The sequence below is a fragment of the Colletotrichum truncatum genome (assembly GCF_014235925.2).
Source record: "Colletotrichum truncatum strain CMES1059 chromosome Unknown Contig_0004, whole genome shotgun sequence".
Taxonomy (NCBI): Eukaryota; Fungi; Ascomycota; class Sordariomycetes; order Glomerellales; family Glomerellaceae; genus Colletotrichum; species Colletotrichum truncatum.
In genome coordinates, this window is record NW_027222401.1 from 3,877,134 (window position 1) to 3,892,863 (window position 15,730).

The 15,730-nt window shown below is 47.8% G+C and overlaps 4 protein-coding genes across 4 annotated transcripts, besides 1 other annotated feature; 1 reads left to right on the forward strand and 3 right to left on the reverse strand.

The window, feature by feature from the left end:
• Positions 1–723: 723 nt before the first annotated feature.
• On the reverse strand, positions 724–1,949 carry CTRU02_207814 (alpha-mannosyltransferase och1; the record flags this gene model as incomplete). The annotated part of the gene is made up of 2 exons (XM_036733391.1): positions 724–1,408; positions 1,558–1,949. 2 exons carry the CDS (start codon positions 1,947–1,949, stop codon positions 724–726), a joined length of 1,077 nt encoding a protein of 358 aa, XP_036574891.1.
• A 6,957-nt stretch (positions 1,950–8,906) lies between these two features.
• On the forward strand, positions 8,907–9,299 carry CTRU02_207815 (uncharacterized protein; the record flags this gene model as incomplete). The annotated part of the gene is made up of 1 exon (XM_036733392.1): positions 8,907–9,299. The coding sequence occupies one exon, from the start codon at positions 8,907–8,909 to the stop codon at positions 9,297–9,299; it is 393 nt and encodes a 130-aa protein (XP_036574892.1).
• Positions 9,300–10,563: 1,264 nt separating this feature from the next.
• Positions 10,564–10,629: a sequence feature (Short protein (CTRU02_207816, KAL0938085.1) was converted to a misc_feature.).
• A 1,241-nt stretch (positions 10,630–11,870) lies between these two features.
• On the reverse strand, positions 11,871–13,230 carry CTRU02_207817 (uncharacterized protein; the record flags this gene model as incomplete). The annotated part of the gene is made up of 4 exons (XM_036733393.1): positions 11,871–12,291; positions 12,412–12,815; positions 12,876–12,980; positions 13,039–13,230. The coding sequence occupies 4 exons, from the start codon at positions 13,228–13,230 to the stop codon at positions 11,871–11,873; spliced, it is 1,122 nt and encodes a 373-aa protein (XP_036574893.1).
• A 1,316-nt stretch (positions 13,231–14,546) lies between these two features.
• On the reverse strand, positions 14,547–15,705 carry CTRU02_207818 (uncharacterized protein; the record flags this gene model as incomplete). The annotated part of the gene is made up of 2 exons (XM_036733394.1): positions 14,547–15,167; positions 15,232–15,705. 2 exons carry the CDS (start codon positions 15,703–15,705, stop codon positions 14,547–14,549), a joined length of 1,095 nt encoding a protein of 364 aa, XP_036574894.1.
• Between the last annotated feature and the right edge of the window lie 25 nt (positions 15,706–15,730).

Sequence of the window (15,730 nt, forward strand, 5' to 3'; positions counted from 1 at the left end):
CTCGTACTCTAGGCAGCTGAAATCGACTGGGACAAAGGGAAAAGCGGTATTAAATGACACTCTTAAGAGGATGGCATACATGATTGGCCCCTTTGGTTCCCCTACAATCGGGGCGCAAGTAGTAGCCTACTACCACGCATGCGGGCGCTGCCGTTTGCAACTGCCAGCGGTGCAGTCAGATTTTAGGCCGGATTGTGTGACCCGATGCACTCGCCTTACTAGCCCCCCTGACTTTGTAAGAGATGACCCGGAGTGCCGCGTCTTACATCAAACGTGTCCATCTACGAGCGGTACTCAAATTGCAAGGCTCTTTTAAAGGCAGGTAGAAGGTGAGAGCTGACGCAGTTGGGCTGTCTTTGAGTTTGAAGCCATTTTCTCGTGTTGCACACTCTGGAATCACCACTCAAGACAAAATGACTTGATAACAGACTGCCCGTAGCATGATCCAATATATTGATAAAACTATCCTAGTTTCTTAATGAATGGGTACAGCTGAGGTACACAACTCCCAGATTGTGCAGTGGACATGAGTACGGGGAGGAGATTGACCACATCATCAACGTCAAGCAACAGCCGTGCAAAACTTGTATTACATTTCAAAGTTTTCTTGGGTATCTTTGAATCTAGGTATCTTACAAAGCAACTATACAAATAAACTCGCCGTATTGGCAATTCGTTTTTCATCAACAAACACCAAACTCCATGCTCGTTTCCCCCCGTGAATTAATCGCCTCTCCAAGAACCTCCGAACAAATGCTTCACCAACGCATCTTTTGGGATGCTTCCGTCGTGCGTGCTGCCAGAATGCTGCTGGCCCATGCCAAACCCGTCGATCGGCAAAACTAATACGTCGCCGTAAAGCGTCGGTTCCTTCATGTACGACAGGTTTCGGAGATCCGTCAGACTCGGCTCGATCGTCTGCAAATGCTCAAACACCACGTCCGTCCACGCCGCCGGCCCCGTCGAGTTCATAACTTCGAAGCTGACCGGCTTCAATTGGTTCTCCTTCACCTTGTGCTCCTCGACCAGGTCATCCACGGAAGCAATGACGCGGTCGGCCATCTTCTTGAAGACCGGGTGGCCTGGAGCGGCGGCAATAGTCCACTGGCAGAATTGCAGCGGGTGCGGGATGTCGGCCCATGCGACGCCGTCTTGCTGGTCGAACTCGATGCCGACGATTAACCGAGCTTCCTGTCGAAGTTCGCGGGGGACCCAGGCGTCGATGGGTTTGAGTGCGACCGTGTCGGTGTCGGTGTACACGCCGCCCTCGATGTCGAGGAGCAGGTAGCGGAGGAGATCTGATTTCATTCCCACGTTGGGGAGGTTGTTATAGGTCTCAAAAACCTTTGAAGTATTGCCGAAGCGCCGCTCTACGAATTCTCTGCCTCCCTTACCGCCAACCAGCGTGCTGGACATCGTGAGTTAGCTCGTCGTCGCGGGAATTCCGGTGTAAACGGTTCGGTACTAGACATGCCATGAGATCTACCCGGTAAACGGGATAGATTGACAGCGCGCGCCTCAGACAGTAAAAAAAAAGGAAATTTTAAAAGCACTTACTAAGTGTAGTCAGGGTTCATCGCCAGCCAGGTGGCCGTCTCCTTCAACTTCGTGGGGTCGTTGATGGGGTTCCTCTCTTTCCAGTTCTTCGGTAGCATGATTTGCCAGATCTTGGGTGGGATGAGGTGTCCGGGATGCGGCTTCACCCAGTCAGACCGTGTTGAGTTGTCATCGCTCCAAGTAATGTGGCCCACCTTCGAGAATATGTCGGTGTTGAAGGGTAGCTGGAGTCCAAGCGGGCCGCTGCTTTCGTAGAGCCAGAAAGTTGAGAGGAAAATTAAGACGAGTCCGACGAAGGCGCACGTTCGGTATCGGAGCCGGGAAATTTGGTGTAGGATTCGCTCCCGCAACGACCTTAGGCCGGTTGCCTCGGACTTATCCGTCAAGTGCATGTTGTCGAGGATCGGGACTGGGTATCGAAGATCAAGCCGAGCAGCGAGAAGAAAATCAATGGGAATGCGCTGGGATGCGCCGTCGAAGGGGTTTAATACATGTTGCGACCAACAGAAAAGGGCAAACCTCAAGGGACGGAACCTTTTTTTCCCCCACGACGAATGGGGAAGACATGCCTTAAATGGCGGCACGGCACGGCAGCAATATCTCGCCTGGCTTGCATCTGTCCGCCCCCCTCGAAAGGAAGACCTTGTCTGATATCCGAGAGGTTCGGATTACGATTCGAGCCAACGTGGGGCCAGAACACGACACCGGGCGGCGGCTGAGGTTGAGAGGGGGGGGGCCACCTCGTGCAACTAAGCCCTCCCTTACTGGACAGCTCGGCGACATTTTGGGGGCATGGTATCCAAAGTTCCGTCACCCCATCTGTGTGCAGGTCTCCCCGGCTCTGCGCACCGAGAATGGGACGGAAAGCGCTAAGATGTGGGAAGGGTTCATTCGATGACAGAGAGAGAGAGGCAGGGGGCACCGTGGATCTGGTTCAGCTAAGTTTTCTAGGGTATCAATTCTTTCGCGTTTTCAACGTCGGTGGTGAACTAATCTCGTCCTCCCACTGATTGTCGCGCTCGAGGAAGCTTGTTTCTAAGGGTATGCCTGTCTCACTGTAACTTGATCGACGAACCAATCTACTGGGCTCGCTGTCGCATGTTCATGTATCTGAGTGACACCAGGGCAATATTTGACGCAAGGTATATTCCCTCCCTTACCATCTCCCCCTCTTCATTTTGAGCCAAACAGTCTCAGAAGGGCGAAATGGAAACTCGCTATCTCGGTTCGCCCCATATCATGTAGTCGACCGAAAAAAGCAAATGATAAATCGAAAAAGATGAAAAGAAAATATGCAAAGCCATGCATGTCATGGTGTTGGGGGCAAACGGACGAGGATTCTCCGAGGAGGGGGGGCAAAATTGCGCCTTTACTACTCCGTTTGTACAATCATATGATAAAAATCACTTGGCAAGCACGGCACAGTTTGCTTCGTCTTTTTTCCTTTGCGCCCAGGAGCGCCGTTGTTCAATCTCTCCATGCCACTCCCCTGCATTTGAGAGACCCCCAATACGAGCCAGACACCCAATTCGTCCAATTAATCCCAATGCATCTTGTGCTGGTTGGACTGAGTTTTACGCTAAAAAAGGAAAAAAGACCCCATAAACCAACAACTAACAAGGGTTCGATTACCTAGCTAGTTATGGCAAAGATAAGTAGACCATCCCAGCGTACTGATCCCGCCCCATCCATCTCTCGTATCGTTTTCCCCCTTCAATTGTGGGCGGATGCGTTTGCTGCGAGATTAGACTACCATGTGGGAGCCGACCTAATTTTGATTTGCTTTTTTCTAGGACTTTGTTTGCGGGAGAAGAACCCTTTTGGGGCTTCCTCAAGTTGGCTATTGATGGAAATGCATGACAGATCGCATCGTGAAGGTGTGTTTGTCGTGCAGCTACAGGAGCTCGTGGCAGCCACCACACATGGTCTGAACCCTTTCTGCAAACAGAGCTAAGCCGGGAGGCATCCCGAAATATTTTGAATTGAGGGTGTGGGTATGCCGAGCTGCTTTGCCGCTTTCGTGTGCCATCCCATGCGTATTTCGGCAGCATTTAACCTGCAAATGAGTTTCAACTAGACGCGGTTGGGACTATGGATAGGTACATTGAACCAACTGCAGTTGGCACGTCGTAGGCGCTTCAAAATGGCCCCTCTCCTCTGCATAGGTTAATGAAAAATTAACTTTTCTAAAACGGAAGGTTACATACAACTATCTCGTCACCAACAACTTCGCCTTCACGCACCATCTCAACATGACCTTTTACGGTCTCTTATCTTGCCAGTTCCAACTGCACCAGGTGCTCTTGAACAACTGCAGCGCTAATTAGACGATTGCGCGACAAGTTATGGACGATAGCGTCCCTTGGCCGTTGGACCTGGCAGTCCTTGAGAGCATCAATTGCCTGACAGGGTACCATTGCCCCATGGGGTACATCCGTGTCGGAGATGGTGCCGATCTTATGAGCCGATAGGGATGCGAGCATGTGGCTTGACCAAAGTGAGTCAGGCTTGTTGATGTCTCGGCTTTCCATCAGTCAATCTCGATCTTCAAGCAGGCTTAGACGGCGACGCGGAACCGAAATGCACAGCCAGCCATATGTGAGATCTGCAGCGTCTGCGAGTGGCAGGATTTCCTCATTCGTACGCAGGGATAGCTAGACAGGGAGCGATGCTCAGACAGTGACGGCAACGCTCGCATTTTAGCCTCCCTATTAGGGAGCCTAGAAGTCGTCGAGTTTATTTTTCTTCCCCGGCAGACTTCCCCATTGAACTGTACAGCAGCTATTAGCCAGTCGAAAGCCATCGTGTACTAGGACAACTCAAGCTTCTGCCGAGCTCATATGTCTCACTGTTTGGTATTGCCTAGTAAGTACGGAGTAACCCTAACACACTGAACCATGATATTACATCGGACCGCTCCGTGCAAGGAGATTTTAAAAAAGTGCGACCGCGCGTAGTAGCATTAAGGTTTGCCGCCTTTTATCTTCTGATCTCAGAAATAGCGCGTGAGGCACAAGAATGCCACCTTGCAATGCACCGTAGACCCATATTTAATAGGTGTCAGTAACGGGCATCATCTTGTGGCGCCATCGGGAGCGCCGGAGTAGCTAGAGGTGCCGGTTTCGAGACCTGGTTGGTTGTGGACCGGCGGGCTGTGGATGAGAAGGTTAATTGGGAGTGGAATCGTGACGTAGGATCAATATGTCGGGAATTTAAACTTTTTTTCGCAGGCATTTCGCGGTAGTTGCATCAGCTGGGTTTCAAATTAAGTGTTACTGTAATATCTAGTCAAGCGCAGCATGCTTCCCTGCGCTGCGGTTACTTGGAAATTCTGTTCATGAAGCACTAAACTTTATCTTATAGCCCTATTAGGTGCTCGCCCCAGCTTATAATTAGAATTTGAGTGCCTACCGTCGATTGTTTCCAGATGGAGAAAAAGATTTATGGCCATATAAATTAGTTTGATTACTTCTGTGCTGTCTATTGCTTGGAACGCGCAACGAGCCCAGTGTCGTCTTCTTAATAGAATGCTGTTCATGTTTAACCAAGAGGCTGATCAAATCTCCTTCGCCAACTTGGTCATGATGCTGGAGAACACGGCATGCGCCTAGACCTGCCGGTTTGCATTAACCGTTGAAAGAGGACGTCGCTGATGGGATTTACATCGGCCCATTCATGCAATAACGAAACTTTAGGTTATGTCCATCGATCAAATCCGAAGCGGATCTGCGATGATTCTACTTCTAACTTTCATCCCGGAAAGTCTCTGTTTAATGTCCAAGCTTGATAGGTGAGTATTGCTTTCCTAACGCAATCTTATTATTTATTCTATCCCGGACCCCTTTCTCCAATTGATATATAGACCAAACCTCATGCCCAATTAAAAACTGTCATCACAAATGCACAGCATGCCGTTATGACAAATCTTAAAAACGTACCCAGATCCCAAAAAACAAAGTTATTATGTGACGTTGCGCCATACGGGATGGCTGCCAAATGCAGCTGTTCTGATGTCTGGATTGTTATTGCGGTCCTCAACAGTGGGATGGCTTTTGATAATGTGATCTATGAGAAGCTTGTAGAACTGAGTGTGGCCGCCCCGTTCATTGAAGTCTGTTTATCGTCAAAGGACATTTTGTGTCACTACTGTAAGTCCTCTTAGACAGGCATAATAAGGTATGTTCTAGATTCTTTTGGTACGCCTAGTTTGTGAACTCTCCAGACAGTGTCGTCTTGATGAACGGCCCCGTCTCAGAAAAGGTTCTTCTCTTTGCAAATATGTGAATATAATCTAGATAGTGTGCTCTAATGGCCTGAATGATGCGGCAAATCCTATCAAGCTCATGCGGCGTGTTTTGCCGATACAAGGTCTTGCTTGATCGACCACGCCAAGTACCTATAAGATATGTCAAGCAGTTTTTGACAATCACCAAACTGACAGTTCTAAAGGTTGAAAATTGGCGGTAGTATCAGATGATGCTTGACTGAAAAGTGAGCAAGCTTGTCCTCTTTTACTCTCACGCCGTCTCGATCATTACCGACTACTGACAGCAGACTAGGACAATACCGCACAATATCATCACCGCTAAACGTACGACTTTCGATATCTTCATTTAAATCTGTGACTGTGATCTCTAATGCTTCCAAAAGAATATTAGCAGCCGCTTTAATTGCACGAGAAAATGTAAGAGGTATATAGCGTTCGTGGGATAGTCCTCCAAAGTCCTTTTCAACGTGCGATCGTAAGTTTCCATTGGATCCCTGGATATCTTTGCAGGGTTTTCTTGAAGGGCTTCAAGGCCAAGACATCTAGCAAGATCACCTTTGTCAGTTTACAACTAAGTATCTTATCTAAGCAATCTTGAAGAACCCGGACGCTCTTGTCGTTTCCTGTAACTTTGGAACTGGCACGTATGCAAGAAGGCCTTTGGCGTAGGAAACATCGGTAGAAGAAATACACAGCTGCCACGTGTAACTTTTATAAGAGTTCGCCTAATCAGACACCATGCGACAAGACATAGGAAATAGTGTATGAGACCCGCAGTTTCCATCACGAAATAGGGGCAATCTTCCCCAGTATCTGCGACAAGCCTGCCTCGACCGCAGGCATCTTTGGAAAAAAAGGTTACCGGAGCGATACCATCATAACGAATCTCGGAATCAGTTGTGCCTCGCTGACGCCGTTATGCGACTTGAACTACTTCACACTTACGACAGTCTGGGCCGACGCTATGTTTATTTGGTGTTTTGAATACGTAGAGTCTTTGATAAACGTAAAAGAGAGTCTGTGCCAATACTTTAGTTAATTTAGGTCCCTCTTCCAGCATGACTGACAGCAAATCTGGGATCATGGAGTCATTCAGCTCGTGGCTAGCCTAGATGCTGGCAATGACTTTGACAAGGATGGTTGATGGTACTCATGGGGGACCTTTCCGTTACCGGTTTTCTCCAGCTTTGATTTACTTAAATCCTACGGAAGATGCCTCCCGTTTTCCCATCAGGTAGAACTCTACACCTCAAACAATTTATTGACTTCATCTCATGGGCAGTATCGCACTCGACAAGGCGTTAAGTAGCCCCAGCTGCAATGCCATCGCCTGAATTGCTGCATTTTCTGTCGAGAAAGCCACTGCAATCTCTATTCTCTGTAAGTAGCCTGGAGGACTTAAGGCGTTTGTAAGGCGCTCTAATGACACGGACGGCTATACGTGAGCTGCATGGGGTAGAATAACATTGCAATTATCTCTCTTGCTGTAAGCTCCTATGGAATTATATCAGCTGCCACCACCGCCTCAAACTAGATGGTATCGCTATATTCTCTCCGAATTTGCCTTCTGGTTGGTTTCGGTGATGGCATCGATGGTGATATCGCTCGTTTGGACAAAGGCCGCAACGTTCGCCTTGGCGACGTGTCGGACTAATGAAGACACTTCTCACTGGATTCTTATAAGTTAATCTAGTTAATCCAAATCAGTATCCCACCTGGCACAGTTCTCCCTGTTGGATAGAGGCCAGTTGAGTGATAAAAACAGACACACAGGGAACAGCAAAACAGTCAGCAGATAAGAATCAACGACGATAAGCAACGGTAGGCCTAGTTTAAGTGTCTTTAATTGTCGTGAGGTTCTCATGATGATACTGTCATGGGTGTCTACTATAATTGCGGCTTGCACTTGAGGCATCGCGTGCACCCCATCACTATCCCTATGAAACTGCGGCAAGCATGCTCTCGCTTGTCGGTGTTTAAAATCCCGAAATGCCAAGAGAGGCCAATGCAGAGTGCATTATCCTATCTGGGTTAGTAAAATCAGGGGAGCACATCTTTCAGATTATAGAGAAGCAGCAAAACAGACGAATACCTCAACCTATTTTGGAGCACTCTGACAGAATTTGTCCATATTGTCACTACTACGTTTAGCATAAAGCGACGATTTCTCTTTTAGCAGAATAATAACAACAAAATGACTCCAAGGTATTGCTTTGTACACCTCCTCCTGACTCCAGCCCCCATGTGAAGCTGACAGGTATAGCTGTATCTAATCCCCGCATGTCGAGTCAGAATCCTTGCTCAAAAACGATTTAAGCTTACGTCTCCGGCCCCAACCTCTATCTTGCTTAGTCTGGCTGAGTTGGGAGGGTTGCTCCCATTATTCCATCGATGCCAGGTTTATACACTCAGCCTTGCCGCCATCGTTCCAACTTGCTGACTTCCCCTCGGATACTCAAGTACCTGCTACGAGTTGTACCAGAACTTGGAATACGCACTTTTAAGCCATGTGTATAAAGGAGACAACCCTCATTTTTTATAAGGCTATCCTGGGTATATTCATAGTTTTCATATGGTGCCTTGCGAGAAGGTATCGACTGTTAATGAATAGCTGAGGCCTCAAGAGCGGGGAATATATGCAATAATCTCTCCACCACATTGTCACGAGGGGAAGGAAAATTATGGAGCTTACCTTTCTTAAGCGATTGAGGAGCCGAGAGGAGCAATATGCAGGATGCAAAGGTCTGTTAGGATCAAGGATTGGACGATATTCGCTCAAAATATTTAAAAATCAGACGAGGCGTCGTGCTCTGCCCCGGACAAGGGGAACGACCGAAGTCGCTACCTGTCTATATATATCTCTAATTTAACGCCCTAGAAAAATCAGAATAACTTCTCTCCTCTATTGTTCTTGCTCTCAGTCAATCTACAGCCAAAATTGTCTTTGCATCAGTTACAATCCCTATACATATAACGAGCACAATAATTTCGTTCTGAGGAGCAACCACGTCCCACGCCCACCACACGTGCCTTGTGCAACAGAAACAAGCACTTCAAGCATTCACATTCGATTTTCATCAAGATGCGTCTCTCAGGACCCATCGGTTTAACTGTAGCCCTCGCAGCTACCGGCGCCCAGGCATGCCTAGAGATAAATGGGTGGTTCCTCTCAGGCATCTATTCCGGACAGAACAAGAAGCCCTTCCGTGCAGTCGACAATGGGGGGCAAGCTGTTTGTGAGACGGACAACTGCTCGAGACTCGATCGATGCGATCTGAACTGCAGAGGAAACGTTAACAACGCATATGTCGAGAAGATGGAGAAGTTGTACTGGAACACAAACCATGGCAACTTCGTCGTCGATCTTCACCCGAAAGTCAATACCAACTGCGAGAGGTGGTGCGGCATCGCGGGAGGCACAACGTGCTGCGGCTACGCGTTGGAGTTCATCGTTAACACGAGGGCGTTCTGCTAAGGGAGCGGGGTACTGGCGGAACTTCGGAGTTGTGCGCCAGAGCGTTGTTGCTTGGACAGGGGAACTCAGGGACATCGTGGGAAGATAAATAGCAATTGTGTAGTGCAGGGGTTATATATATCGTAAAAATAATCGAATAGGTAACTCAAGCGAGTAGGCTACCTGCCTATAAACTTACTCCCTAGACAATCTCAAAGGGGTTTGTTTACACTATAATCATGCCTATAAATAACTATGATTCTCGACTTAAGTAGTAGCTATTCAAGCTGTTAAACAAAACCTAATGCTCAATACTCAGGCCGCAGTTAAGACTTGTATAGTAGGTTTAATTGCTCTTGCTAATAGGTCAAGGGGAATGATCTAACTTCGGATTACTATACCTTACTTGCGGAGTCTAGTCTGATCAGCCCAGTGGCGTTGGGGGATTTCTGCATGTTGGTGGCAGCGGCTGTACACCTAAACACAACCCTTCTCACAACTCTCTTCAGGGAACTTCTGATCAAGCAGGATGAAAGTAAATGAACCTAAGTAGTGATGATGTGGATTCCCTACTCTTGGAGTCTTTGCATTTTGTTACTCTGGCATTCTGAAGTAAACCTGCCTCTAAATCTCTACCAACTTTACCTTGAACGAGAACAGGATGGCTTAAACCTGCTCGTAGGAGTACGGGTTACTGTCACCCGCTTGCTACTTACCTGTGTCCCTCCCCCCACTGTCATGTCGCTGTTGTCGATCTGTCGGGTTGTTCATCAATCGCCACCCATCCTATGCTGATTAGATTTGTTGTCGTCTAACCCACTATTTTCTGACGATAACTAGCAGTATTATTACATAATGGGCCTCACAAATAGAGGCAGACGTCAGAGAAGAAGGCCTGTCAATAGCGCCTGAAGGACCGTGTACCGTTTATATCTACAACCTTCGTTTCTTTCGGTAAACAGTTTCTTGCAATGCGGAAGACTATCATTATCTAGACAAGGAGACGCAATTCATTACTTATAGCAGATACCTACGTCACTTAAGTCGGTGTGTACTGAATCTGTTAACTAGACGTCTTGCGAATAACACCGCCTAATCGATGTTATTGCTCGTGAGATACTGCAAACTTCTTGTTAGTCTGTGATTGAGATATGTGTATATGTCGACCCATACCTTTGCTAACCTTTCACATGCGGTTTCAGCTTTTTCCTGCTCTTCGGGGGCGAACGACTGGCTTTTTAGGGCAGATTTCACCTGCTGCACTTTTACAATGTACTGTGTCTTGTTAACAGGTGAAGCTAACATTAAGAACGGTGTTTTGACTACAAACCTCTTCAATGGAGCCCTTCATGAAGTATCGTCTTGCAAAAACCTCCTTGGTCTGGCCGATTCTGTGCACTTGATCCAAAACCTGTAGCTCTGCCTTAGGTGCCCATCAAGGCTCAAGAAAATGGACTCGAGAAGCAACAGTTAAGTCGAGCCCTAGTTTGTATTAGCATGAAGACCACAGCATTAGCAATAGAACACCTCAACCTACGCCGGCTCTGCCAATCGAGGCTAGCAAGATATTGCAGTTTTCCTCAGACCGGAACCTTTTGATGGCTTCACGGCGGGAAGACCCTGACAAGCTTCCATCAACCCTCGAAAAGTCCTAGTGTTGCCCATGAAGCGCTTGGCTAACCAAATCCAATGAACCACTCAAACTGGAGAGAACCACATTGTGTGTCTGTTAGCGGAGGATTACAACTACCTTGCCTAAGCTATGTGCTTCTTACCTCTTAATTGGACGTTCAGTGCTACCTTCATTGCCTTCCTTGATGTTTCTGAGTGGCGCGGGAACCTTAGATGAAGGTTGATTATAAAATCTTCGGTCTATGTATGGAATATCTCTTTCCGTGTCTTTGCTACAGGAAACACATGTCTCACGGTGAATATTCCGTACGATACCATGGTTGTCTCGACATTCCACGCACAGGATGTGCCCACAGTTAAAGCTCAAATAGGATAGTGTAACTATTGCTAACACGGTGGATGGCTCCTGGCAAACATGAGGAGTGAGATATGCCCAAGGTTTCAAGCTGCCTGAACATAGTAAGGCAGGTAAAGCTGCTGGCATTGTTTCCTCTTTCACTTGGCTGGTCTAGTAGTTTATTAATATTGCTCGAGCCTGAATCCAGCCAGAGAGTAGGAGCCGAGAACCAGACACGGGGGTCAAGGTTTCTCAACGACTTACGAGACACCACGTGAGTCACTACAAAGCTAACAATAGTTTGGGATACATGAATGACCAGCGCCACGTTAGGTGAGCACACTGCGATAAGAAAGAAGACGAATTCCCACAGGCTACTTAAGAGAGCCTTACACCTTGGCTCGACTTAGATCCCAGCCTGTTTGCTCGCGCCGTCTGAGATGCTAATACCTGACGTAAGTTGTGCACCAAGCGTTGTGGGCTCGAGGATTATTGTTCTATTAATGTGCCGCTCGTCTACTAAGTTGTTTTTGCGGATTGGGTGTGATGTGGCTCCTATGCGGCCATGGATCCAGCGCCCTTCTCATTACGTCGTTTGTCTATAAAGAATTGTCTGGAGCCCATCAGACATGCGCAACTTTTTGCCCTGTTTGTGCATTCATCTTTCCTCCTGTTATAAGTGTGTTTGTTGTGGACACTGTCCATCCGAGTACCTGATTGTTCAGAGTCGCACGGGTGTTTGTACTGTCAGTCCGGTTTAGCTCGTGGAAGGAAAGATTGAATGTCTGCGACTCTATCGACTCGTTGTTCGATTGTCGGGTGTCGGTCAAAACTTCAAACTCCCTTGTGATGAGGATGGTTTTGAGTCTGACTTCCAAGACGGGCCAGAAAACTGGCAAAGAGGCGCATATTGTAGCCAAGTCTACCTCAACAGTAGCAAGGACAATAGGCACGCAAGCAAACCAGCTTGGATCAAATGTAGGATATGTCCCCGCTTTGGACTGAACCAAACTGATGAGGCGGAAAAGGCTCACGACGTTGACTCTAAAAGCTAGTTAGATTGATTTAACATGATATCGATTAATAGTTCAAGTCACTATGTGTTGCGTGTAATAGAATTTAAGACTAACTGTGAAATTTCAGCTTAGGGAAAAGGAGACTTACGAAAGTCCCAGGAAGAGCAGACAAAGAACACTCAATCGAGATTTAGCCTCTAGGCCTCGCCTCAAGAATAAATCAATAGGTATCAAGAAGACAGTTACATCCAGGATGGCATTCGTGGCGACATGGCTTTCGAAGGTATGTGCCATAACAATGAGGTCTCGCGAGCCGAAACCCCATCGAGTGGCTGTATAGTAATCGAGATCCCAATAAGCTGATACAGGGATACAGGGCACCCATGCGAGGAAGGTGTACGCTGTGCCCCAGACAATAGTCAGCATAATAGTGAGGATAATTACAAGCCGTGTTTTCGTGCCGCGTCGATAAATGCGGAGATATTGGAATAACAGAGCTAGTTTGATAAGAGTTGTAACTATAGCGTAAGCCGCATTGCAAAAATAAAAGCTCTATTTACTGTAACGTTAGCAGCATATCATTAAGAGGCTTTTTAGTAATATTGGTCTCACCATAATAAAATTCTTCATACCAGCAGCACCCAACTGAAAAAAGTGATGCCCGAGACCGTAGTTTGTGGCTATTATTGTGGCAGTTGACAAGAAGGAGCTGAATATCTGGAGAGTACATGAGGATTAGTACTTCCCAAGCCGGACTCGCGCAGCATTATCCTACCAGAACCAGAATAACAAACAAATCATCCCATCCTGGAGAACTTGTGATGAGGAAGCGGACGTAAAGTCGCAAAGCTCCGCAAATCCAGGCGGCTACAAGAAAAACGATAGTTATGCTGAGGATTGTTGGTCGCTTATTTAACACCGGTACTGGGTCTTCAAGGTTGCCAACTCTCCGGATAAGCGTAGTCATGTTTACTACTGCGATCTGGGGATGTAGCAGTAGTTCTTCTGGTATTGCGATGTCTAAAAACATGTTGGGCTGCAACAAATGCAGAGGGACGCGACGTGAAACATTTAAATAGGAAACTAAGCTCTACACTCCTGAGTAGACTTTTTACGCCAACGTTTATTCGCCAGCTCGGCTTGTGAGTCTAAAATGGGATGGCAATGGTGATGTACAAAGCTTAACTTTCTGAAACACGAACTGCCTCATTCTCTCGCTTTAGGAACATTAAGTAGTACTTACTCCAGAAACGAGAGTTTCTCTGAAACGAAGACCGTTATCAAGATCTTCTTGTGTAAAAGGGTCTTTTTGTAGTATGCTTAATGACATGTCGTGTGGAATACATTCTCTCTAGTGATGTAATTATTTACAGCGCATGCTCCCAGTTACAGCGTATGCTCCCATAGCAGAAGCAGAAAGAGCTAAAGTAGAAAGGGGAGGGCTCTTGACTCTACAACAGATGAGATGCTAACGCGTGGACAAAAACTTTCTTTTGTTTGTACCTTATACTTGCTCCCATTATGTAACGGAGTTCCCCAAATTCCAACCCAACAGTATTTAGATCTGCCCCTTGACGTAATTTTTTTTTTGGTTTAAAAATCGTGCGTATGATTATCTTACTCCTGCCTAATTTAACTGTCTTTGCTTGCGAGGTGCTGCCCGAAAATGAATAACTGCAAAAACATCCCCAGCTGTAACGGCCTGGTAAATATGCCTAACAAGAAACAACGGCCCCACCCTGTTTGGCGGCAACGCATTAGTGGTTACCTTTTTTCTCTATCGATTATGAGATGAACCTTTTGCTACTTTCGCTAGCGTCGTCTTCGCACCGCATTTGGGATCGGTTCCACGACATCCCCGATTTAAGTGAAATTATTCATTTCAGATATTCCAGATGAGAGTATCCCCAGGTAAACCGTGCCCGTCGTGCGCATCTCAACGGGGTCTCAACGGGGTTGAGATGATAATAAGTGAAACAGTTGAAAAGGTCCCGCACCATGAGGTGAAACCTCGCAAGAAGAACAAACAACAGCCAGGGCTAGGAATTTGGTCTCGGGAACATAAATTTCTATCTAAAAGAAGGTCCAATATCATATCATGTCGCCAATAGCCCGCTACATCATGCCGGAACTCAATGGCCAAACACCGTGCTGAAGACTACTACCTACGACACTTTTTCGCAAATACAAAGCATAATTCACGTTTGTGAAACAACCCACTTATTATCATGTAAGCCAGCCCTTAAAACCACAACAGCGGACTCGTCAACACGGCATCACGTACTACCCACTCAACTCATAAACATACAACGTACTTGTCCCCTCCTCCGGCAAGAAAAACAACCTCAACTTCCCCCCAACAAGCGCGACATCCATCGGATTCTTCGTCATCAACACCCTCTTCCCCTCCGCCGTCCTCTCCATAAACGGCACCTCCCAAACAGGCACCATCGTCTCGGCGTCCACGATCGCCAGACCGCCGACGTCCACCCCGAGCGCAAGCGTCGCGATGCCAGAGCACAGCATCACGGGCCGTCCCTCAAAGTAGCCCAGAAACTTGCAGTCCTGGTAATCGATCCAATACGACGGGTTAACAACCTCCTTCCGAGGAGAGCTAAACTCTTCCGAGGCGGAGGTCAACGGCTGCTGCTCGTCCCTGGATGACAGGGCGCGCTCATCAAGAGACCACAACCTAGCCTTTCTACCGCCCCAACTCAGCGTCGTAAGGGTGTTCTTCTCCGTGTCGCGGACGATCCCGCCCTGGTGATCCCGAACCCGCAGAACCCTCTCCATCTCCAACTTCACGGGGTCGATTCTGACGACGGTGGCAGTGGTATTCGGGCGATACTGCGATAACGTAGCCCATATATGCTGGCCGTCGTAATCTAGTCCGCCGTTGTGATACTAACACACATCAGCACCGGACCTGGAAAAAAAAAATGTTGCATGTGGCGGGATGACAACTCACTTCGATATCGCCCTCCTCGGAAACAACCCAATCACCCAACCTCTTCCCCTCGCCGTCAAACACCACGAAATGCGCGAATCCCTCCCCGGCACTCCGATCCGTTCCGTCCCTCCATTCGCCGCCGGGGTACTTCACAGTCGGCGTGGTATACTCACCCGCCGACACCCAGAATCTCTCTTCATCCCCGTTGGAAGGGTGAGAAAGCCTGACGATACCCTCGGGTTCCCATAGATCCCCCTCAAACTCCACCTTCTTGACGAGTTTGAGGCTGTCAATGTTGGCTCGCGAGAGAGTCATAAGTTGCTTTATGATCTCCCCGCTGTCACGCGCTGGACCGGGAGACGGGAGCGGGGTGGGAGCAAGGGGGGCAGAGGGATCCGGACGAGCCATATTCTCGGCCATGGCGGCGGATATTTCTGCCACGGTAGCCGCGCGTGAGAAGAGGGCGAGAAAGGAAAAGACGCCGATTCGCATGTCAGACTAGACGTGATCTGACAGG